Raw genomic sequence first — 24,902 nt, forward strand, 5'->3', positions numbered from 1 at the left:
TACAGTCTACCCTTATTTTTCGAACCATCCAATTAACATAAAACGAAATATGGAACAATTATTTAATTTCAACGAAACTTTTGACGAATCGTGATACAATTAGCGTCCATTTTTCAATACTCATATTTTTGGATGAAATTGACTTGATTATATTTCACTGTAAAATTGTTTTCATATCTACGTTTTGAAAAGAAAATGGATAACTTCAAAACACGAAAGGTCAAGGTTATTGTATGTTTACTCTCTGTGGAAATGGATGAACAGTCTGAACAAACGCATGGAAGTCCAAAGCGCCCTACCCCACAGTTTAAATATATCCCCCCACCAAAGACTCGAAACCAGTCACGTTTGTCTGACAATAACACTGATGGCGAGTTTAGGCCAATTTACATTCCCAGAAACCAAACTCTTAATGATGCCATGAAACGTTATTTGAAGGAGAATCCACTTGTTGCGATTGGTAAGTATTAGCCCACAGAAAATACTTAAAAACTAAAAGGTTAAATTAGTCTGTGATATCCTTATTAGGCCAAATAAAAAAAATGAATTGGTTATCGTCCTTGCTACTAGAAAAAGGCGGTGCCGAGTACTGACTACTGTCATAGATGAAAAACAATCAAATAACACGCCAGCAATTAGTCACGTGACCTTGTCTATCGCTGCCAGAAATATTTTTGAATGGGAAAGTAGCAACAAAATCTACAATCATTGGCCCCCATGGCCAATCAAAGCCTCCCGTATATTCCAATCTAAAAAACATAGTGCACACGATCTATTTGAACGATTGATGTCGAAATATGTGGATGAAACATTCAAACTCACCAACTAGGACTTGGACAAATGATCGTCTGCATTCCTCCTGCAGCGGCTCGCTGTCAAATTTTCCGGCTACCAATTCTGAGTAGAATTCGGAAAGTGTCTTGTCGCTGGAGATGCAAACCCCACACCATGCTTTCAATAATGTGGGGTTTTTATCTTGCGCAATGCTAGCTACTACAAAATCCATTACATTAAATAAAAATGCGAAGACTAGTAAGTAGGCTAGTTTAAATGAATGTAGGATCAAAACAGTACTGAGTTCAATAACTTCAATGCGCAAGCGCAATGTCAAGGGAGGTAATTGTACCGGAAGCTTATACGGAGCATTCGGAACTGCATTGTTATTTCGATAAATTTGGACACTCGGCACGCTTTTTTAGACATTTTATGAGAAAATAAAAATTAAAAAATATATCGAGTCGGGCCGTTTTCTCCGGTCGGGCGGGGACGATAACCAACTTTTTTTTTTTATGTCGCCTTATAGTTATAGGCCTAATACATAACTGATAGACTGCACTTATTATGACAACATGTCATTTTTGCTTGGTAGATGGCAAGTTAACGTTTGCTTCCAGCGGATGCTGATAGAGCAAACTATGTAGTTGATGATAGTTGTAGTAGTTGGTAGTCTTTATTGTAGTCTTCACATCTATTATACTAGTCCAGAGAAATAGTCTGCAATCAAATCATGACAATTGACAATCGACATACATATTCTCGGATTATAGAACCACAGACTTGTTTCTATTTAATCAACTCATCAGATAAGGTTTAATTAAATTTGCTTGTTGAATCGAGTGTTTTTCTGTTTCAGGTGCAATTGGAATTCTGGCATCATTTGGTACAGGTCTGACACTATTCTACCGGGGAGTTCATCCAGTATGGGAAGAAAGAATGATGTGGTCTCGCTGTACTTTTCAAGCACTCACTGCCCTGGCTATAGGCTATAGTGAATATAAACGCGTCAAGGAGGTGGAAAAGATTTATAAGCAATATACACCAGAACAGATAAATCAGGTATTACAGAAGAAATATGGCATTGACCCTTCGAACCTTGAGAGTAAAAGAAAAAGTTGAACGTATCCACGTGAACTACAAGTAATATAAGTTAAAACTGTGTAACTTCATTTGGTAACAGCCGGTTTACCAATCGCTCGAGTATATTTTGCGTAATTATGTGGCTGGTAAACCGTCTCTAGGGTTGAAAGGGTTAAATAGAAACCTTTATTCAACATTATGATTGCAAGCTACAAGTTTAAAGGGGTGGTTATTTCACTGTGATTATACTGGTATAAAGAAAAAATTTTTCACCTCTGTTACGATATGAGTATAATCATAGTACCGTACTAGAGTAATATCTGCTATTGACTAAAAAAACAAGAGCTTTATCATTCACTAGTTTTACAAGTTTTAAGATTTGTAGATGCTATAACGTACTAACTGTCTTTTCAGAATTTACATTGTTGTAATTTCTCTTTGCATGCAGCGAAGAACATTTATTATAGTACCCTTTCAATTTCATCTTTAAGACTCAAATTGATAATTCATGTAAAAGAAACTTGTATGTTCTCTTCATGTGGCCTTGGTCAGTGCTTCTATAGGAGGGTATCTTCTATAACACTAACTTGAGTCCACTTCCACTTCTGTTTTTTGTTGGATTGTCCAATATGACTATGTGGTATTTACTGTGGCCGTATTCCCCAAAACCAAAGTAAAATCCAAAATTTAAGGAATACAGTAATCTGATTGAATAATGAAACTTAATTCAAAATCGATTATAGCGATTTAACAATAAGCTTATGGCTGGAACAATGAAATTTAAATTTTCAAGAATAAAGCCCCAGGACCAGTTTCTTCAAATATCATAAATTAACCTACAAGCATAAACATCAAATTAACGTCTTTCTACTCACTGAACTTGTGTCTAATCATACAAAATTTTGAGAAACAGGGCCAAGGTCTAAACTATTATAGACTTGAGTATTTTCAATCATAGTCAATGAACAACAGAAGTGCACATTTTAATTTCTATAAAGTCAGATTTATATGAAAGGTGACAATTATTTATGCACAATTGGTTTTTTCATCCATAGAATGTGATTTTAAATCATTATTCAAAAATAAATGACAGTCAATGTATATATTTGAAATTCAGGCTATATACTGTTAAGTTTATATCCTTAATATTCAAGTCAAAGGCAACTAAACACTGAATATATTATCATCATGTAGAAAATTATCAAATATGCCTTATTAAAAGAATGAATAAAGGGTTAGTTATGTTATAAGTTCACAATATTGTTATGTAATATAATGTATGATAAGTTATGACTACAGATTATGTATAATAATAATATGTGTGGATGTTAGATTGGTAATAAAGTTTTTATTCAGTTTGAATATCATTTGTAAATACGAGGAATAGACTGTACAGAAACCAAACTCAGCATATAGGACAAGAATGCTGTTTTGTACATTACCATTAAGTTTTTTTCATTCCGCCTACATCGTTAAAATATTTATGATTGCTATTTCTCTTTCATCTTTCGGTCTAACATTTATCTATGATGGATGGCTTATTTAAGGACATGTCCTGGTATCTTTGACATAATTTTAAAAGGCTAAGCTCAGATATCTGCTAATTGATGCAAATTTGTACAATATCTTTGTATTTCATACAATGTTTAGTATATAAACTTTTTTTATTGTGCCATAAATTTGAATATTTCTGAGATTGGAATTACCTGGGATGGCTACTTTAATTATGTGTATCCATATTGCAGTCCTTCAAATTTTGTTTGGTTTATAGTTTAATATTATTGTAGCCTAAAGAAGTAGCACATCTTGTGCTTTTAAATTACTCAAATCAAGTACATGTTATATGAAATTGTGTTTGAATGTGCAGATACTTTAATGACATATGATTCAAGAAAACCGTTGTGGACTGTAGTATTTGATATTCACTTGTGAAGGGAGATAAATCTATATTATTAATAATATAAACTACAACAAGCTTATTGACCCGGGAAGGAGTCGTAGCAAAAAGTCCAATACACATTAAAAGGTCAGAATTTATTTTCCCTACCACCTATAACAGCATCCAAGTTTGTTAGTACACCTGTCATAAAGTTCATGATGTGGTACAAATTTGTAAGAATAAAATTCCAGATATATCTTAATGTATAGCGCTTTTTTTAACCCCTCTCACAACGATATCTATAAACTGGGCGAAAGGAGGGGGCGTGATCGCTTCGTTCTTGTTCTTACAAGATAAGTGTAACATATATGTTTATATTTCAGGTGATTTAATAACACTCTTAATAATATCATAAAAATGTTTATTTTTATCACTACAATAATCATTAACAAAGTGAGTTAAAACAATATGAAAGAAACATTTTTTATGAGGATAATAACTATCCTGTCTATCCTGCACTATAATCTATCCTCAAAATAACAGTAAATACTGGCCTTATAACATATTACATAATATTGATGCAATAATAACATATTTTTAATACATTAATTGTAGAACGATATAGAAATTAAAACAGAACTTGATTGTTACTCTAAGAGTTTACGCTATCTTCAGACAACTGACCTATTACATATAAACTAATGCTCAAAAGAAAGTACCCACCTATATAATTTACAGTACGATTAACAAAAATTAAAATAAAGTGATTAAACCACTGTAATACACCTCACACACGGTCAACACAAAATTTCACATGAAAAAATGATGAAAAAAGTGAACGAATTACGCAAACGACGCTAAAAATAAAAAGCGACAAATTCTGATGTTGCACGAAATGCACGTGCATGATGAGGGTATAAATCAGTTTACTGGACAAGTTAGCAACAGAGGATAAAGAAAAACACCAAAAGTATGCCACGTTTGAGCCGGATTGAACGAGAAAGAGCTGTGGGAATGGCGCAACATGGAGCAAACATCACCTTGATCGCAAAAACCTTCGGCTGCTCCAGAAAAACTGTAACAAAATTGATGCAGCGTTTGAGGCAAACAGGCAGTACATCAGACAGGCCTGGGAGTGGTCGACCACGTGTCACAACGCCAGGTGAGGACCGCCACATCAGGACAATTCATCTGAGGAATCGTTTCGTTACTGCAACAGCAACGGCATCGGCGGCATTGGGGCATCGTATCAGTCGACACACAGTGTACCGGCGACTGAGGGAACGTGGTATCCGAGCACGTCGCCCCTACCGAGGAGTGCACATGACACTTCAACACCGACGTCGTCGATTGACATGGTCCAGGAGAGTTCGGCGATGGCAGATTCGTGATTGGCAACGTGTGATGTTCACGGACGAGAGTAGGTTTTGTCTTTACAAAAATGATGGTCGTGCTCGTGTTTACAGACGTATAGGTGAGCGTTTAAGACCAAATTGTGTTCAGGAAGTCAGAGCGTTTGGAGGCGGTAGTGTGATGGTGTGGGGAGGGATCTGCGATGATAGGAAAACACCACTTGTGACTATTCGTGACAACCTTAATGCTCAAAGGTACAGAGACGAGATTTTGCGACCAGTTGTTCTACCATTTATCCGGCAACAACCCCGTGGCATTGTCTTTCAACACGATAATGCAAGGCCACATACAGCAAGATTGACAATGACTTTCTTCAAACGCCAACGTCGTTGTTTTACCGTGGCCAGCTTGTTCTCCCGACATGAATCCGATTGAACACCTATGGGATTACCTCGATCGGCAAATCCGAAATCGACCGACGCAACCTGTCACTGCTCAACAGCTGGAACAATGTCTCGTAGAAGAATGGCAAAGAATAACGCCTAACGTCATCCAACGTCTTACATCATCAATGCGTCGACGTGTTGTCGCCTGCATTGCTGCTAATGGGAGTCACACTTGCTATTAATTAATTAATTGATAAATAAATATTGATTATTTTTTAAAGACAATTTGCCTTCTGAATTTCTGTAAAAGTAAACCCGACCCCCCTTGTCTTTGTGTGCCGGTCGAACAGTAAACACGGCTGTCTGTTACTTAAATTTGTGTAAATTTGTTGTAGAAATGAATATTCTATTGGAATTACATAGTTGTTCATTTCTATCTGCTTTTGTTTTCTCCTAACAATTGGTCAAACCTAGTGGGTACTTTCTTTTGAGCATTAGTTTATTTTACCTTGCCCCTTTTCTAAAACCTCTCAGAGGATATATCAAGTTTAATTCTGTTATTTATCTTTTACATGATTGCAATGGCATAAATACATGTAACTCTAGAAAATAGAATATTAATTTTTTGTATCATTAAAGAAAGTACAAAATCTATATAACTAAATTAACATTTGATTTCAATATCGCTCTACAATTGATGGATTGAGCACTATGCAATATTTTAACAGTGATATTTCTATATCACTCTATAATTGATGTATTGAGTACTATTTTAACAGTGAGAATATTTTGTTATTTGTGGTAATCCAAACTTGAAGTTGGTAAATTTTTTAAAATCAATTAAGAGGCTCTAGTAACAATGCTTGGTTTTATAAAAAAAAACTTCAATTATATCATATTTTCCCTCAAATTTTCTACTTTAGATTGTTAAAATTTATAACACGTTCAACTTCAATACCTCATCTATCTATAGCGTCATCTAATAAATTCTGTAGATCTTGACTGATTGAAAAAAAATCTCTTTCGCCCAAGATTTCTGTTAATTTTTGCTACCAAAGACATTTCTGAGAGTTGTTTGAGCAAGAAGCTGAGTAGAGTGAGCAGCATTTTGAACATCGACCACAGCCACTGTAGGGTTTGATATTTTACAGTAGACCTCAGCATCGACTGAAATGTCTCTTGTTAGTACCTCTTGTAGAGAGATATCAAACAATTTAGTTCTTAAATCAAATTTTGTATATTGTTCAATACATGGTAATATATATGGTCCCTTTGCCCCTCCTGATACTAGTCAACCGAGACTAAATATAACGGCTCTTTCATGGTTGGTAGATGACAAGTTAACGTTCGCAACCAGTGGATGCTGATATCGCAAACTAGGTAGTTGTTGGCGGCTCTTTCATATTCTTGAACAGCCTTTATACAGATACACAATAACAATGGTATAGCAACCATGTCAAAGAAATATGGTAGAATCGTCAAACAAAAAAATAGCCCACTAGAATCTTCATTTTCACAAGATACGAAATTGATATCCTGAACATTCATTCTCAGTCATCATGCGTCGTTCCACAAGACATGTGGTTCATACACAATACAACAAGTGTGACTGGGTAATGCGATATAGCCTTTTAACACCTCGGGTTCTCGACACCTATGACTCTTTGATCCTCCTAACAAATGAGGGTTTAAAGTGTTGTAATACCTTTTCCGGATTATCAATTGTTTGTTTTTCTTTTTCGTGACAATAAAAGTGTCAACTCTCAGCCAATCGACGCCCTTTGTCCAATCAGTTCTCCAGGACAGGGACGATTCAGTTTCAACCGATCAGAATATAGTAATTGTTTCTCCTGAATGATATTATGAAGTTATAATCTAATAAATGTTTTACTCGTAAGGATGTTTATGTGTTTTACATGAAAAACAGTAAAATTTTGGAAAGTAGCATTGAATTAGCGGATAAGATTCGAACATCATAAAATGGCTAACAGCAAAATGCATAAAAAAGTAAAGTTAGATCTTTACGAATGGAAGTGAAAGTTAAAAAGAAAGTCAAAGAACATAAGAAAAAACTAAAGAAAGAAGCCAAGAAAAATCCACATCTTAAAAAAGGAAAAAAGGACCCTGGAATACCCAATTCATTACCAGATATTGATATTGATGGAGGCTGAGAAACGTAAACTGCAGCAAGAAGAAGAAAAAGAAAGACAGAAAGAAAGAAATTAGAGAGAAATGAAGAAATAAGAAAAGAAATTTGGACACACTTGTTCAAGAGGCATTGAAGAAACAAAGAGTTTTTGAAAACAAGAAGACTACTCAGCCCAATGATACACCTTCTCAAAATGGTGGTAAACCACTTGAAAATTCTATGAAATTATTTTATAAGGAATTTCGTAAGGTTGTAGATAAAGCTGACGTGATATTGGAAGTTCTAGATGCCAGAGATCCGTTAGGTAGTAGGTGTCATGAAGTGGAACAGTCTGTTTTATCATCTGGTACCAATAAAAAACTGGCCCTACTGCTAAACAAAATAGATTTAGTACCAAGAGAGAATGTAGAAGCCTGGCTGAAGTATTTACGCAATGAGTTTCCGACACTACCAATTAAGGCTTCAACACAGTCACAAATGGATAATCTGTCACAATCTAAACTAGATATTAGTAGTATTAGTGATGAACTCTACAGATCCAGTCATTGTCTTGGAGCTGCGAAGTTGATGAATTTATTACGAAATTATTGTAGATCTGAAGGCTTTAAAATGGCTATCAATGTAGGAGTCGTTGGTTTCCCAAATACTGGTAAAAGTAGCATTATAAACAGTTTAAAAAGATGTAAATCGTGTAATGTTGGAGCTACACCTGGTGTTACAAGAATGATGCAAGAAGTTCAGTTAGATAAACATATAAAATTACTAGACAGTCCTGGTGTAGTAATGGCTCAAGGCAAATCAGATGTAGCCCAGATTCTTAGAAATGTTGTCAAAATAGATACTTTGCCAGATTCAATTGAAGCCGTAGATGCTATAGTTAACAGGTGTAATAAAGAACAATTGATGCTACATTATAATATTGTGGATTACCAAGATGTACGAGAGTTTCTGGCCCTACTAGCTATCAGATTGGGTAAATTGAACAAAGGGGGAATACCCAATGTTAATAAAGCTGCAAGAATTGTACTTCAAGACTGGGTCAGTGGTAAAATAACATATTATACTCATCCACCAGAGCAAAGTGATGTACCAGCCTATGTCAGTGCTGAAATAGTTACTACCATGTCCAAGGCGTTTGATATAGAAAGTATTAAACCTCAAGAAATTCAAGTTCTAGATACATTAAAGAAGAAGTCTTGTAAACACTTTTTGGTTGATAGTGTTGGTCCAATACCAACTTTAACACAGGAGCCTCTATCAGAAGACGAACTCATGTCAGATGATGATGGGAATGACGAAAATATAATGATTGATAATGATGAAGTTGAAGCTATGGATGAAGAAGCAGATGGAAAAATTGAGCTGAGTAACACGACTATTATCTAAAACTAAGAAAACGAGTCAAATTACAGAAGATTATGTGGTAAGAGATGTTATGGAAAAATGTACAGCTCAATAAAGGAAGAAAGAAAGAATTTAAACAATTGCAGAAGAAAAAGAAACGTAATGACGTGATAGCTGGTAAGCTATCTGATGCTTTAAACTCGGCCTTACCTTCACAAACTAAAGCTGACATGATGTGTGATGATGATGATGATGATAATTATGATTTTGATTCTCATTTCTAAATTTGTATTGAAAATAGTTAATTGTATTGCTGTCATAAAAAAGATGTTTATTGTTCCTTTCATGGTGTTATCCTTCCCAAATAAATAGTCTTCAAGCCTCAAAGGTATCATGTTATTCATAGGCGTACAGGTCGAATGCAGACTGGTTTGTCTGAAAATGTTGAAATGTCGAGCGTAGCACTCCTCTGAGCACCGATGGCGAGAGTCGACGAAAACACTTCTGTCTGTCCGATGTTTTTCGGTCGATAAGATAATATTTGCGGTATACAAGTTCACCATTTTTGGGGAATTGATTTGGGGCTTCAATTTATGTAAATAGTCTTCAGTAGTACTAGAAACGTACGACAATCGCATAATTATATCAAAAACTAGGATTTCTATTCATATTATGTCTTTCCTAAATATGGCAGAATCTCAAGAGAATGCGAGTGCGCACGCGCACATATCCTTGGGTAAAAGGGCTCGACCCAGTTGCGTGTTTACACTGCACTAATATTTTGCCATTTTTTGGGAACTCGGCCAACTTGTAATTAGCACCATTCTGACCCCCTCAAAACTCGTTCACTCCGCAACTTTGTCCCGACTCGTCCCTGATAATTTGGCAGTCTAAACTAGGCTTAAGGTACGATTGGTCAAACAAATGGCAAACTTGTCACTATATGTAATGCTTTATTTTACATACCAGAGTCTCATTAACTGACTGTAATTTCTCAGTGGAGATTTTGAGAGTATTTACTATCCGGGATTTGGTAGAATTAATTCAACGTAATTCCGACAAATATTTTATATTGGTAATGATGTACACCACCACAGTCATACTAATAGATAAAACAAGAGGAAACGAACCGCAAAACGAAACCCGAAATCCAAACAACATTTTTGGCGACACAATAGTATTTATTTACGTTGAAACTAGGTTTGACTGACGATAGAAAAGTAAATAAATGTATGTGATGCGTATACCAAATCCCATCACTTCCCCATGATAGGTTTTAATGTCCACATATCCTTACACCATAGATTCTGTGACAGGAGCGGCCAATTTTGACCCTAGAGGTATAATGTTACCTGTCACTTAAAAGGGGAATTTGCACCATTTATCTTTCTGTAAGAGAGGTTTTATGACTAAGTTTAATAAGAAGGGGCTCTCTTGACCTCGAAGGGATGGTCATTATATTATGGCAAATTCTTCTGGGTCACAAATAAAGGACAAGAATTTCTGCATTTAAATATATCTAGAGATTGAAGCCATGCCATAATTGATGGGTCTAAACTGAATTTAAGATGACATGATCTTTAAATGATTAAGGTACAGTTGGTAAGAGTTGAAAAGTGATACCATATTATGTGAAATAGTAAAGACTTACCTGTTCCACATATGGTATCCCTTTTCATTTCAGATGAAATGATGTGGTATAAGATTGAGCAATGTGACTCTTATAATATAGTTAAGTGAACCTCCTATCAACTATGCCGTAATAACTGTGACGTTATTACGTTAAGATTGTGTCATCTTTAATTCAGAACAGTCTTATTACTTATGACATGGTAACAAGACGATGGTGATTGGAAAGACACAATTTACTGGGGATCTTTCAATCGAGAATAACCCAAATAGAATACTGCTTGCTAAACAATACTCTGGAAATAATTTGGAATTTATATTTCTATAGAGCCTATAGAGCAAGATAAACAATACATTATATTGTTTATCGTTAAATCGATATTGTTTGACTGAAATTGTCCTCTGTAAAAACAAATTTAAAAGTAATAATGATATGTTCGGCAAAGCAAAATCAATCAATCTGAATGATATTCCGATTAAACTATAACTGCGCGCAAAGAAGACCATGCTTTCTCTTTTCGAAACACCTGATGATACTTCTCTTGTAGGCGTCCGCTACTATACAAATTTCACCCTCGATTTTGCCATGTTTTGGACGAGATTTTTGATAAAAGGAATTGCCTTGCTTGTACGGATTTTTATTCAAAACTAATCGATAAACAATCGGTGGCTATCAGAAATAGGATGATTTGTTTCATGTTCAAATATCTGTCAGAACTGTGCTTAACATATTAAAAGACTTATATATTCAGCTGGCTAGCAGCAGTGTACCTTATTGACATTATCTGTTTCCAATTCTATGCCAGAACTAGGCTTGGCTTAATGACAACTAGTTAGCGGAACAGCGCTTGTCTTAGAACCAATTAATTTTGATAAATTGCTTTGCTGGGGTCCTGTTGTTACCCGGAATATGTTTGGTACTATGACGCTGTTTTCAGAACAACATGTCTTAAAGGGACAGATTCGCCATTTTCGGGTCTTTAATGTATGTAAACAGTCTTCAGAAGTACTCGAAATGAAAGGATCACAAACTTTCCTATATATGACTGAGTCTCAAGAAAAGACGAGCCATCTGTTAAACTTCTAAACACAGATAAGATCAGGACATATATACGTGGATTTGAAGTCTCAAATTTCGATGGTGAGCTGTAAACACTATTGCAGATTAGCTTACCTATAAAAGATTAAGGTATGATTGGTTAAAGGAATGGTCCCTTTAACGAGCACTAGCTATGTGCCCTAGTGATTGATGGGGACGAACATAATTGTATTGCATTCTTATGGTGTTGTTTTCAGTCGTATAATATGTTAACCAAATCATGCCACGATTGATAGTTAGGAAGTAAATAGCCAAGCCTTGTTTTCGGTGAAGGAATCCGCGGAATGATTGAGATGAGCCCATCATTTGACAAAATCACCCATTGTTGGGTGTCATAATCCATATGATTCGTTCGCATTATACTACCGTTACAATATGATTTACAACATTCTTTTGTTTCTGACCTCATTTTTGATGTATCATTTTGACGTCTGACGTCCATTACGCTGTGTATGACATATAACAGCTGACGTAACTTGCGTGTCCGACTATGATGAAAAATGTAGGTGGTGCTCGAGTATAAAACTTGTGGTATTGTTTCAATCGAATCATTCAAGTTTTGGTTGTCTCATCTCGAGGAGTTATCACAGTAAGTGGATGATAATAGTCATTAATGAGGACTCGGGCTTCAGACTTTAAGCTTATCTCACTGTCATAGAACATGCTTGTTACTTCTCTTAAGAAAGCAAAAGGACAAACTGTCGGTGGATGTTTAATGTGTACAAGCTGTATGCGTTTCGAAGCACAGTATGCGATAAAATCAGAAGTAGTATAGGCTATCCACATATCTTGTGTTCTTTATGTTAAGCTTCGAACTTGCATATGTCTTACACATATTAAGCGTAGAGGCTACAATCTATTATACCTCAACTGGCATTGAACCATCGAACTTCATTTTATATATCTTATAATGTAAATATTTCAGATAAAAGAAGCAAAAATGATGAAAATACTACTTTTAGCTATTTGTTGTATGTGTGTAATCGAGGCACAATTTTACGGACAAAGAATGTATCGTACCATACGGAGACCAATGAATTACAGAGTTAATACCCTGCCGGCCCCAATGGTACAATTAGGCGGAGTTGGGGCTATCTCAGGATTAGGCGGTATTGGTGGTATCGGAGGTCATATGCCATATGGAAATATTATGTATGATATTGATACACTCGAGCACCCATCATACGATAGACCCGATCCAGTTTTTATTGTTCGAGGTGCCGGTGGTAGAGGAAGTTATATCGTCAGTTAAACGGCATGGTGAGAATTTTACCGTATTTTTTGTAGAAATTTAATGTACAATGTATGACACTGCTCTCTCTAACCTTTCAAAATGACTATGACGTTCCTACCGAAACTTACTCTTTGGGGAAAATTTGGAACAGGTTTTCGTCTTTGGTACTCTCTACGTGTGGAATATATAAACATATTTTAAAACCTTAAACAATACCACAAGAATGCAATAGGATTATTTTCTAGCTAGTGCTCATTAAAGGGACAACCTCACCATCGTACTTTAGTCCCAGAAACTTTTCTAGGTAAGCTAATCAGCAATAGTGTTCACAGCTCACTGTCGAAATTTGAACCTTCAAATCCATGCGTGTTCAGAATTATCCCTATTAGACGTAGTTTTTAATAGCTTGGTATCGAGAAACTCTTACAGGGCTACCCACACCAAATTAGCATCTTCATACTTCTAGATTCTTATCAATTTCATTCTTAATTTCAGGAGAAGCTGTTAAATATGTCAGTGAAATGTATAAGTTGTGGAATACAGACGTTGTACATAATATGCTGTGAATATTTATAAATTTTATTGAAAAATATATTTCTTGATATTATTTAAGAATAAAATTCAGTTGAGTTTAAAATTTATTTCATTTCCCCATTGTAGTAAAAAGTAATGAACTATAACATATATTGTTATAATCCCGTATGACAAATAGGAGTATGACTAATGAGAGTATGACTAATGAGAGTATGACTAATGAGATTATGACTAATGAGAGTATGACTAATGAGATTATGACTAATGAGAGTATGACTAATGAGAGTATGACTAATGAGATTATGACTAATGAGAGTATGACTAATGAGAGTATGACTAATGAGAGTATGACTAATGAGAGTATGACTAATGAGATTATGACTAATGAGAGTATGACTAATGAGAGTATGACTAATGAGAGTATGACTAATGAGAGTATGACTAATGAGATTATGACTAATGAGAGTATGACTAATGAGATTATGACTAATGAGAGTATGACTAATGAGAGTATGACTAATGATAGTATAACTAATGATAGTATGACCAACGGGAGTATGACGTGTTGGACACGATTGTTTATCCCATTTGACCAGTGAGCTCTCATGCCACAACCAAGTTTTTGGATGGCACGTTCTCATCAGGATAGGTCGTTTTTTGGAAGTGGGAGTAGTTAACTTACTAAAGTTGGTCTTTAGGCATATTATCAAAGTCAGCATATACTTATTGAACGTAGAAGAACAAAGTTAAGTTTATATAGTCTTAGCGAATGGCTTGAATTCCCGTCAAGGCAATAAAACATCTGTAGGAGACGGCCTCATTCTCAATCCCCCCTCTTATATAAGACAAATGTAGAATATTGTAATCAAAACCGTCTGGTCAAAATGGATTCAAATGCATACACTTTACTCTCGCATAGTTACCTCAAATTAAGAAAAGACAATGGGCTAACTCGGCTTTGCTCCTCCCCACCCTGAACACACAGCGTCAAGTTTTCAGTATAAACACATTGAATGTATAAAATTAGGGTTTAATTTTCAAAGATGAAGAATTAATATGTACAGGGATAAATAAATTCATAATTTACACAAAAATCTAAATAATATGGACATATATATGGCAAATAGTAGGTAAAAATTCCAAATTTGCTGGAAACGGTCAAGAAATGCCAGTCTATTTTGTGTATAGTGTATACACTTGCAAAGGTATAGATACTTAGTGGATGACAAGCTACGTGAATAAAATGCCAATCTGGTTGTATAGTCTCGTGTTGTTTTCTGTGGATGTTCCCACTTGCCGTCCACGTCCTATTGTTGTACAATACATATCATGTTGTTGGTCATTTCAAACTCAACCAATCAATTTTGTTGTTAAATGGAAGATGTCCTGGCAATATTTGAGGAATTCTTAGAATGCATTTGACAATGTTTTTGATGGTTGGCATTTATTCTGACATGGCATGCTCTTATATTAAAATTCCACAAGATTTATTGAAGAATCGCGCCGGATCATGGATGGCAAGTTTAGTAGGCTAAAGAACAAAATATAAAACGTCTAGTTCATATTGGGGTAACAGACCTGATAGCCCGCTCTTGGTAGTTTATGATAATCACCCAGCAAATTAAATGTCTATGCCGATGCAAGATTGATTGGCAGACAAAGATTAATTTAAGATGGCAAATTCAACAATCGGAAGCAGAGTAAGATAAAGGAAAATAATTTATAATTAATATATACAAAATTGATTCAACAAACACGGAAGCAAAAGTTTATAAATGAAGGATAATTTCATCGTCCCTTGCGTCTTGTTCGAAACCAGATCATAAGTGACATTTTAGTATAAATATGATTGGTCAAATTTACGCTGATTCCCGTCAGATGACGAAGACTAGTTACGGTCCTATTAACCTGACACCTAGCCACTGGTCTTCAAAATCACTCTAAATAAAGCCTTCGAAAGGCTGTAGTAGAGCATGCATGAATGCATTTTCTCTTAAATTTGAGCAAAAAAAAAAAAATACACGCAAATGATTATATACATAACAAACGAAGCGAATGAAAGCCGATAAAAAGGATTTAGATTAAGAGAGCGTCCGAAACATCATTTTTCAATAATCCAGACTCAAGAGTAGTTCTTGTTGAAATCTGCATTTTGAGTCTGATGCGACATTCTTACAAAATGTAATCAGACAGCCTCCCGGTATCGAGGGTACAATAGGGAGTAGATTGACTGAATGGGAGATAACTGTCAAAATACAGCGCCTCTCATGGAGCGTCTGGGAGGGTTCTCCCGATAACAGTTTACAAACCTAACTTATTAGATGATTAGCTATAGTGGAAGAAGCATAATTGTAAAAGGGAAATTACATATTTACAATCCATGGAATGCATATAGTACAGAATAAGATTATTTATAAAGAAAACTATTTAAAGAAAACAAAATGCGGACAAACGCTTACTGACTAGTGACGAAAACATTCACACAACACAGTATCACATGGTAGTCACATGGCCTGTCACATGATTATCACGTGATTAAGTAGTCTGCGTAGGCAACATGGCGGCTGCTGGTAGGTAAACATTGGAAGACTTGTTTTTTTTTGTCATTAAGGGTTTTAATTGTTCTCGATATCAAGGTCTATAGAATGGAACTTTTTTTCAAACTTTTTTAACTTCTCCGAGTCAGTTAACTCGGGTAACTAGCCTCGTTGCTATAAGTATCACATAATTATGTCAGAAATACTGAAACACCATCTCCAACACAATTCTTGCCTTGTTAACAACGACATAAAGTTAAGATGTCACATCCAATATACATGTACAGTTAGTTAAATTTCATTCAAACACAACACAACCATAGTTTAATGAGATCCAATCAAAATTCATATTCACAATCACATGATCAGTTAGGTAATTATCACTTATTCACAAATCACACACGTCACAGTAACTTCCGGTCTCACCAAACCTCACATTTAACACGAGAATTCATGTTACTAGAATATGGACAGTCAAATGCCCAGGCGAAAGACCTGGAGTTCGTTAAAGCACCGTTTACTCTGGAAAATAACAGAAAAATTATTAAAATTTTGTCATTAATACAGTGAAAATACGAATTAACCAACATGGGAATAATTTTGAAATTGCAATGAGACAATCAAAGCTTCTCTCGATATTATACGGATATTATAAGTATCAATATACAGTTGAGGTACGGCAGCGGAGCCTTGTCATCAATAAACATTTTTTCTGACAATGTTTTAATTGGATCCGTATTTTCCGGCACCAGCCAATGTTATCATAGTCTAATACAATCATACATTCTGATCATGCATGGTTAACAGCAGAAATCTGGCCCGTTGGGGTTATTTGTATAGAAATTCGTGTTTACCTTGCTATACCAGGGCTGTGTTTTTCGGTTAAAATATGATTCAATAAGCCAAGTTGATCCCATTTAGCACAATACATCTGAGCATAACTGACAAAGAAAACTTGATAATTGGTGAGGTTTAATCCTGGTAGCAGGAGCTCCTCGCCATTCTCTTCTTGCCAATTTTGGTATGCCTGAAAAAAGAGAATCGTTTATACTGACACTAGGAAAGTTTCAATCAAATTTTACACAACTGCATGGAAGATATAAAAAAGAAGAATACGCGAGGATGACCAGACGTTTCAAAAGTACGTTTCATTCCAACTTTTCTACATGAACAACCTAGGAGTAGATATAGCTTAAATACTCATAAATAGAACATAATATATGTATAATACAGTATAACACTTACAAAATTTGCTGCCCTTAAACCTGCATTATCAGCAATATTCTCATCTAATGTTAAATTTCCGTTCACCTACATAAAACAAATTAGAATTTCATTTACATTTACAATAAAATTATAACTCAAAGGGAAACTCCAAAACCCGATCTTCACTTACTACAACAATAACAGTCAATTTGGCGAGCCGGCACAGAGCGATATGTTTTGATCTGTAATAGTAGACCTTCCAAACCTTGTAAATGAAGAGTACCGAGGTGTATTTATCCCAATAGCAAGCTAAAAGCTAAAAGCTAAAATGAAGTGAACATTGAAGGGAATCCAACATATCTTCTGGTCATTCAGGAGGAAATAACAAGCGCTTTCTGTCGAATGCACAGTGCTGAATACAGCAACTATCGTTAAAGCTGACACCTTTGATTGAGAACATACCTTATATTCTCCAACCTGTATTTTGCTATACTGATCTCTCATACATTGAGTTGTCACGTGGAATTTCTGTGCGGTTTGAGGTTCCCACCAATCAGATAATCTACCTTCGCTATCATGCTTTCGCCCTGAAAAAATAATCAAAATTCATAATGGAGGCTGCATTCTATATTCTGGGTTATTTCATGGTTATCCTTAATGACGAACAGAAATAGAGTTTTGCTCATGAAGACGCAATAAGGTGTGCAACCATGCCAAAGACTCCTCTTTGTCGATATCCAATTGTCGAGGGCACATTGGTGCCTCCTGTTATTTAATGTTGTAATATTGGTTAGCGTCTTATATTGAGAGTAATGTTTAAACTTTTTATGGACCTAGTAACAATTTAAACAGCCGAGAAACCTTACCTTGAACATCAAAAGCATGAGCAATTTCATGACCCACTACGGACCCCATAGCACCAAAATTCATAGCCCTGTAAAGATACATCAACATATTACATTTTGTTAATTAAATCTATAACAAAAGCAGTGCTAAAAACAAACAACGATTTGGACTGATTATCACTGTCTTCCTTTTCGAATATGAGTAAATTTTAGCTCTGTGGCTAGCCTTCCTGATCGTTATATTTTTCTCATTGTATTCTATTATCTCCCTTGAACGCAAAACTGTAATTTTCTGATTTTAGCACATTCGTTGGAATTGAGTTTTGTGGTACATTTTGCATTTTGAATGACTATTTTGTTATACTTGTGGACTTCAAATATGGACTGCAGCATGGACATTGTATGTATTGGCATTTTCGTGTGAATAAATAAAAACAACTTACAAAGGTCCACCAGCAATATAAAATGGAAGATGGAACATGGCCATGGGAAATATAACATCATTTTTTATTGGTGAATAAAAAGCATTCACCGTCACTGGTGGACGAATTCCCCAACTGAAATTATCAAAATAAATCAAATTGATAAAAGATTATATTGTCATGGTAAGGCAAACCTTAAACGACATTATCAGAAGGCAGGATGAACGTTATAATAGCCTCCAATTGCTCTATACTTTTATGTTCTTACCAGGGCCAATGTCGGTGCTCGTCCTACATACTAACACATGCAGTACAATAGTGACTCGCATCGAAGGTTTCTGCGCTGACCCGTCTTACACTTAATTAGTTAAAACTTGTTTAAACTGTAATTCTAAGAGTAGGAACAACAATACATCTTGCTATACTGATTTCTTGATTGGTCGTTGGTTGAAACCAGCTAATAATTAGAATTTCAAAGTTACGAACCTATTTTCTCTATCTGGTTTTTGTTTTAACAGATCATTCATCTTCCCCAACTCAAATTCTCTCCAGTGGACGACATTTTTAAACCAGTCATCACTCACTGTAATAAACTGAAATAGAGTACAGATTTATTAATAGCTATGATTTTCACAGCCTCTGACATATAACAAATCCAAGGTCGAAAAATTTCAAATATGTCGTCTGCCATTTTTCACCAGTTGATATACATGTAAACGATGTATTTAAGACATTAGATGCTTTTATTGTTATTCACATCATAACAAAGCAGCAAAAACCAACTGATGAATTGACCACATGACCCTTCTAGGTGACATCGTTCAACAGAGAAAGTTCTTACAACAGATGAATAACTTACTTTTCTATAATACGACTCTAAGAATGTTGAGTTTAAGATGAAAGATGGATAACTTATTTTTTCTATAATATCATCTATCTGGAATGGTTAATAGAAGGATTGGTGTTAATTAGTCTATATATAATATGAATTGCGATCAATTACAAAAAGTATAAAGAGAGAGATAAAGTTTACAACAAATAATACATCGACAACAAGAGTTTTAATTATCTTAGATTTTTTTCTCAAAAAAGTTAAGGGTATCTTCTGCTATCTGCTGAATCCAAGTTGTTTGACAGGTTCTCGGTGTTTTGTCAGTACCAGTATATTAACTGAATGTAGTGTGGCCCATGGAAAAATCATACAAAAATATTTACAAACCTTTTTCGATGCTTTATCTTTTGTGACTTCATCCATCCAAAATTTCCTCAGAAGATAATCTTTAAATGAATCTTTAACATACGATATTAATTTCTCCATCTGGAAGGGAAAGCAGCATCAAACTTTAGCAGGAAATAACAGAATTTTTATGTGGCATTGAAATAGAATGCCAGAGATTTTTAGCGTTTATGTGAGTCCTGACCGCCCATGAAACACATGGTATATTTTGCTGTACAGAAAAATATTCTCTTAAGATCTTTCATATGGATTAGTGGTAAATGCAGTGGCGTTTCTACTGGGGAAAGGGGCACGACTTTGCTGTTTCCTAGAAACTCCACTGGGTAAATGAATACCTTTTATGTTCAAAGCTTTTAGAAAATTGCTATCTTAGGTATAGAGTAGACATTGACGTTCAAAACTTTAATATGGAAAGCAAGTCAAGTAAATTTTTAATGTTAGAGAACGTGAGAGCTAGATAAGGAGGAGAATTACAACTTACTTCATGGATATTATCTGTTTGTGTTGTACCATGAACATAAATAGCACCAGTAGCAAACCCTAAAGCTTTATTTGTATAGAAGGCACATCTTTCCCACTGAATAACTAAACTTTCTTCTTCTACAAGACAATGTCATGTTATCAATAGGATTGTTAAAAAGTTTTTTTATGTGTTTATGTGGGAACACTGATATCATTGATTTATACCATTCCAATTTTCTATCAGACGTCTGTGGTTCTTGAATTTCCACTCAAACTAAGAGTTTCATGACGTCACTATTGCAAGAACTCAATAATTAATATCCCGGAAGGCGCCAGAATGATAATTTGGAACTAATCATCTGGAGTGATTGTAACCTCATGATTGATACCAACATCCCAAAGTATATAATATGCATAAAGTATATATCGTATAGTGAATGTTTCCAGACCAACAACAATGCAGCATAGAGTTACAAATAATAGTATCATTCTTACCTTTGTCCTCAAAGTCAAATATTTGAGGATCAAAATATGGTTTCAATGAACGGATTAGAGACAGCACCATGTAATCTCGTAAAGTTCTGAAATGGACAATAACAACATTTAGCTAAGCGAAACTAGGTACCCGGTATATATGATTTTTTAATCTCAAAATGCGCTGTCGCTGTTTTGTTACGGCGTAGTATCCCTCAAAAACCAGAATTAATGGCTAGAATAATCTCAGATAATCTCAGGAAATATTCTGAATATATAAATACATATCTAGCAATCGCATTTAATAACTGGTCTTACAAGCGGTGTATCACTTACTGTGTTGTTGTTGTATTTGAGAGATAATCTTCTACTAAGTGGGATAACTGGGTTAAATAAAGTGGATGTAAAACGACTACATGTGAATCTCCAGTAACTGTCAAACCTAAACTGTTCATATACTGTATCCAATCAACCTGCAATGTACAATTTAATGTCTTACTACCATCTTAAGTGTCGATTGGGAAACAAGACAGGTTATTCTGCTACTTGGTTTATTCATCCGAAGCCCCTTTTGGAAAATTCACATACTTCGGATGTGAACTTAGTTAATGCTCTTTGGAATTGCCAAAATCTAATACTCTCAGCTACTATGCTACACCCCGTCCTGTAAAAACCAGGAACGACAAAATATCGTTCTAAAGAATTGAGCTGTCAAAATTTGTTTCCAGATAAACATTAAAACGTGACTTTCCGCAAGACTTGATAGTATTTATATTAATCTTATTTATACGTCTATGTCGTGCTAATAGACCATGTATCTAATTTGAGGGAGAGTTTTAAAATTACAAAACTAATGGTGCAAAACGCCCCTATCTATTACTAATGATGCGAAGCGTTCCAAACATTAGAAACATCTCAGAAACTCATTTCGTTCAATGACATGTAACTAATACGACTGATGCTAGAATTGATGTGGTTTCTACAGTCTGGTGGCACACTTTGATAAATTTGATCAAAAAAAAATATCAAAATTAAATAAAAAAATCTGCTCTAAAATTGATTCCAGTGTGTCTACTATTTTGAAATTGTGATCAAGTAACAACATTTAGATAGCAGGATAATTTTTGTGGTTGGTAGTGATTTTTAAATCTTGAGGTATTTTGGAGGTTTTGCTGCGAAATTTGTTTTATCACCTTTAACAGCTGGAAAAAGTCAAGTAATATTGCTATCCGCATACATCAAGTCGAAAGAACATGTCGTTCACTAGTCTTAGATAATTCTAGTTCACACAACCCTTTTGTTATCAAAGTTTCACCTGAAGCCATTCAACTGATAGCTTCGATTTGTAGTTTTGAACCATTCCAATTTTTAGACAAACGTCAATCACATAAACAAGGCGTTTTACAACAGCACTATTGCAAAAGCTGCTTGCAATAATGCCTACTTTCAAATACCTAGTTCTGTTTTATTAATCAAATTGTTGAATGACTTACCATAGGATATTCTGACTCCATCTTCTCAAGAATTTTGTCATTATATAAAGCTGACGGGTCGTGGGAATGTTCATTCATAGGACTGATCTGAAATTAGCATACCAACTTAAATTATAGAATGTTATACGGTTTGATTGGTACCAATCCGTAAAATACTCACCACTGCCATCAATCAGAAGCAACCGCTAATGGCTCGAGCTTGAATATTGAAATCTTGACATACAAATTGACAAAGATCGTTAATTAATTCTGGAAGACTATGTCCTGATCTGAAACTTTAACACGATATTCCGTTTTGAGCATCTCCCCATGAAACTAATACTGGGTATATTCAATCCAACTTACAGTTGCTAATGATTGTTCTAAAACCAATAGTTCTTCAGCCTTCTGTCTCGCCTCTCTTTCTGCTAAACCAAAAAACATTAACAAATGCTTTGTTTCTTCTATTACACCTTGCTTAATCTGAAACAGAAAGGAAAATAGAAGGTTAGCTTCTGACAAAGGTTGACGGGCTGACTATAGAGTAACAGAATCGAAAAGACAGAAATTGTCTTCCTTTGTTTTCAAATGCACGCACACTGCATTATCAAGCTCGCGTATAAAGGGTTTTATTAGAAAATATATCTAGACGTACCTCATTTCTGTCTTTCTCTATTATAGTCTCCACTGGTATACTGGTTGGTTTAACAGTTGTATTGGTGGGGAGGGGTGTAGTGCCCGTCCTAGGGGTGGGGAATAAATCTGAGGGTAGTTTGTTCTCGCCAACATCAATCTACAACATAATATAAGATAATCATTGCTACCAATTGTTTTTTAAATCCCTGTTCCAGATAAAGCAACTCAACTGGCGGCAACAAACTTTACAATCATATTTGTGAGAGACGGTGATATGTGCTGGGTGGTCGATAGAGTCTTGTAGTCATTTTCGTAGACTCTCTTGTATCGTGTTTAACCTAGGCCTGCGAGGCTCCGGTCATTATTCTTCCTATCACTTTGCGTTTGGTGTGTCATCTATGTGGATGTAAAAGAATTATCTCTTATTATGTCCCAGAGCAATATAGAAATTAGTAGCAGAAAGCGAGTGGAATGCCCTGTGTTTTTGAAATTGTAAAGGGAAATGAAAGTAGCTGGCCCAAAAGTAGCAAATTAAACAAGCGCCTACCTTAGCGATGTGTTTCTGTGTAGGATGCGTCTCGTCAATCTGTATTTTAACTTGGAATAATGGCCATGCTCCCAGTTTGTGTATTTTCTCCAGAGCGACGGTAAATACCCAGGTAGCGTTGGTGGTATCTTCAGGATCAGTAATGGACCATCCTCCTATGTTCTGTATTAAAGTGTTTAACTGTTCCCGTATAAGATCCCGGCTATCAGAATGAGACTTCATACAACTGTCATAAAATACTTTCGCCTTTTCCTCGGCTTTACCCTTCATTGGACGGTTTTCTGCAACAGGAAATATATTGTGTGTTTAGCTACATTATTTTTAAAACATTTTAACACATGATCTAACGTTTTATAATCAACCATGCATTGATATGATTGAGTATTTTGGCAAACATTGACAATAGTTATGAATGATTTATTTTACTATTTTGAAAAATCAATTGTAGCAATGTATTTTGCATACGGCTATAGGGTCTGTAAACTTCCCTCAAAAAGCTCAACCCAATACGATGTCACAATTATAAGAAGGTGCTCTTCATAGAGAGCCAAAAGAATGCCATGGTATGCCAGCCAAACAAATTTTTCTTCATGTAAAAGACAGTTGTATGGAACATTAATAATTGGTTAAAGTCTTGCGCAACGTTTTGATGCGTTTCTCTTGTGGTCCTCGGGAACATCGTCATAAAAAGAAAACTATACTTGATTCACGTGATTCCTTCGATAAAACTGTAAATTTAGTTTTGGATTCTGAAGAGCTAACTGGTTCTAACATTACCAACGTCCTTCTTGGGGGTTATATAGAAATTTAAGTACATCTTATAAAGAATACAGATGGTCTTACCTATAAGATTTTTCAAGACATAAAGATTCTCTTCGGACAGTTGTTGAAAGCGATCCCATAAATGATGTCCTGACGGTAGCGGTGTTTTCATCTCCCATCCTCCACATGCATATTTATAGAAATTGGAACATGGTCGTACTGTGGTGTCCATATTGTTCAGGATCGAACTCGCTGCCTGTATACATTCTGGAGTTTTACAGTATTTCTTCTCTAAAATAGCAGAATGTGGTAGACAATTGATAATGGAGATCAAAAGTAACAGATATATCCGGTAGGGCACCATTTGGGAACTCTATAATGTGCAAGTTGACGATAAAAACAATTCTAACGAAGATGCCTGTAATGAGCTAACTGATAGACTTTGAAGACTTCTAAAGAAATCAGGAACCTCACAGGAGTGATGTTCCTCTTTTATATTCCAACTGAAGAAGGATAATTTACATATATAATTCCTACTTGTAGTCCGAAACAAATGACAATGTTTTTTACTCCATTTTCTTGACTAATACGGCGCTTTCTGACATAAAATCCCCAAACAAATATACTTTTTTTCATATTCATTTGATAATTCCTGTAATTTTATCAAAAAGAGGATGAAATAATCATTATACAACTGCATATATATTGTGTATCATTGAGTACCATAATACAGTAATATCAGTAAGTTCAGAGATTCGGATTTATCTAATTTGCAACGTCTACTCCAGGGACCCCCCATGTATCGGGCCTAGAACAATAGACGTATTAGAATACATTC

General features: G+C 35.2%; 5 protein-coding genes across 5 annotated transcripts; 3 read left to right on the plus strand and 2 right to left on the minus strand.

The window, feature by feature from the left end:
• Window positions 1-251: 251 nt before the first annotated feature.
• On the plus strand, window positions 252-4,128 carry LOTGIDRAFT_231738 (hypothetical protein; the record flags this gene model as incomplete). Its single annotated transcript, XM_009054201.1, has 3 exons — window positions 252-460; window positions 1,634-1,836; window positions 4,120-4,128. Coding segments are annotated over 3 exons (421 nt in total), but the record flags the coding sequence as incomplete, so codon positions are not given.
• A 2,386-nt stretch (window positions 4,129-6,514) lies between these two features.
• LOTGIDRAFT_115411 (hypothetical protein) lies at window positions 6,515-7,023 on the minus strand (the record flags this gene model as incomplete). Its single annotated transcript, XM_009054202.1, has 2 exons — window positions 6,515-6,762; window positions 6,813-7,023. 2 exons carry the CDS (start codon window positions 7,021-7,023, stop codon window positions 6,515-6,517), a joined length of 459 nt encoding a protein of 152 aa, XP_009052450.1.
• Window positions 7,024-7,717: 694 nt separating this feature from the next.
• Window positions 7,718-9,010, plus strand: LOTGIDRAFT_115433 (hypothetical protein; the record flags this gene model as incomplete). The annotated part of the gene is made up of 1 exon (XM_009054203.1): window positions 7,718-9,010. A coding segment is annotated over one exon (1,293 nt), but the record flags the coding sequence as incomplete, so codon positions are not given.
• A 2,509-nt stretch (window positions 9,011-11,519) lies between these two features.
• LOTGIDRAFT_231739 (hypothetical protein) lies at window positions 11,520-13,602 on the plus strand (the record flags this gene model as incomplete). Its single annotated transcript, XM_009054204.1, has 3 exons — window positions 11,520-11,582; window positions 12,622-12,956; window positions 13,426-13,602. 2 exons carry the CDS (start codon window positions 11,520-11,522, stop codon window positions 12,946-12,948), a joined length of 390 nt encoding a protein of 129 aa, XP_009052452.1. The 3' UTR covers window positions 12,949-12,956; window positions 13,426-13,602.
• Window positions 13,603-16,175: 2,573 nt separating this feature from the next.
• On the minus strand, window positions 16,176-24,428 carry LOTGIDRAFT_231740 (hypothetical protein; the record flags this gene model as incomplete). The annotated part of the gene is made up of 17 exons (XM_009054205.1): window positions 16,176-16,523; window positions 16,856-17,028; window positions 17,247-17,312; window positions 17,670-17,794; window positions 18,074-18,141; window positions 18,496-18,609; window positions 18,961-19,067; window positions 19,334-19,411; window positions 19,694-19,792; window positions 20,193-20,311; window positions 20,669-20,754; window positions 20,984-21,120; window positions 22,141-22,227; window positions 22,486-22,602; window positions 22,775-22,912; window positions 23,303-23,583; window positions 24,146-24,428. The coding sequence occupies 17 exons, from the start codon at window positions 24,426-24,428 to the stop codon at window positions 16,424-16,426; spliced, it is 2,178 nt and encodes a 725-aa protein (XP_009052453.1). The 3' UTR covers window positions 16,176-16,423.
• Between the last annotated feature and the right edge of the window lie 474 nt (window positions 24,429-24,902).

Source organism: Lottia gigantea (genome assembly GCF_000327385.1).
Source record: "Lottia gigantea unplaced genomic scaffold LOTGIsca_21, whole genome shotgun sequence".
NCBI classification, from domain to species: domain Eukaryota; kingdom Metazoa; phylum Mollusca; class Gastropoda; family Lottiidae; genus Lottia; species Lottia gigantea.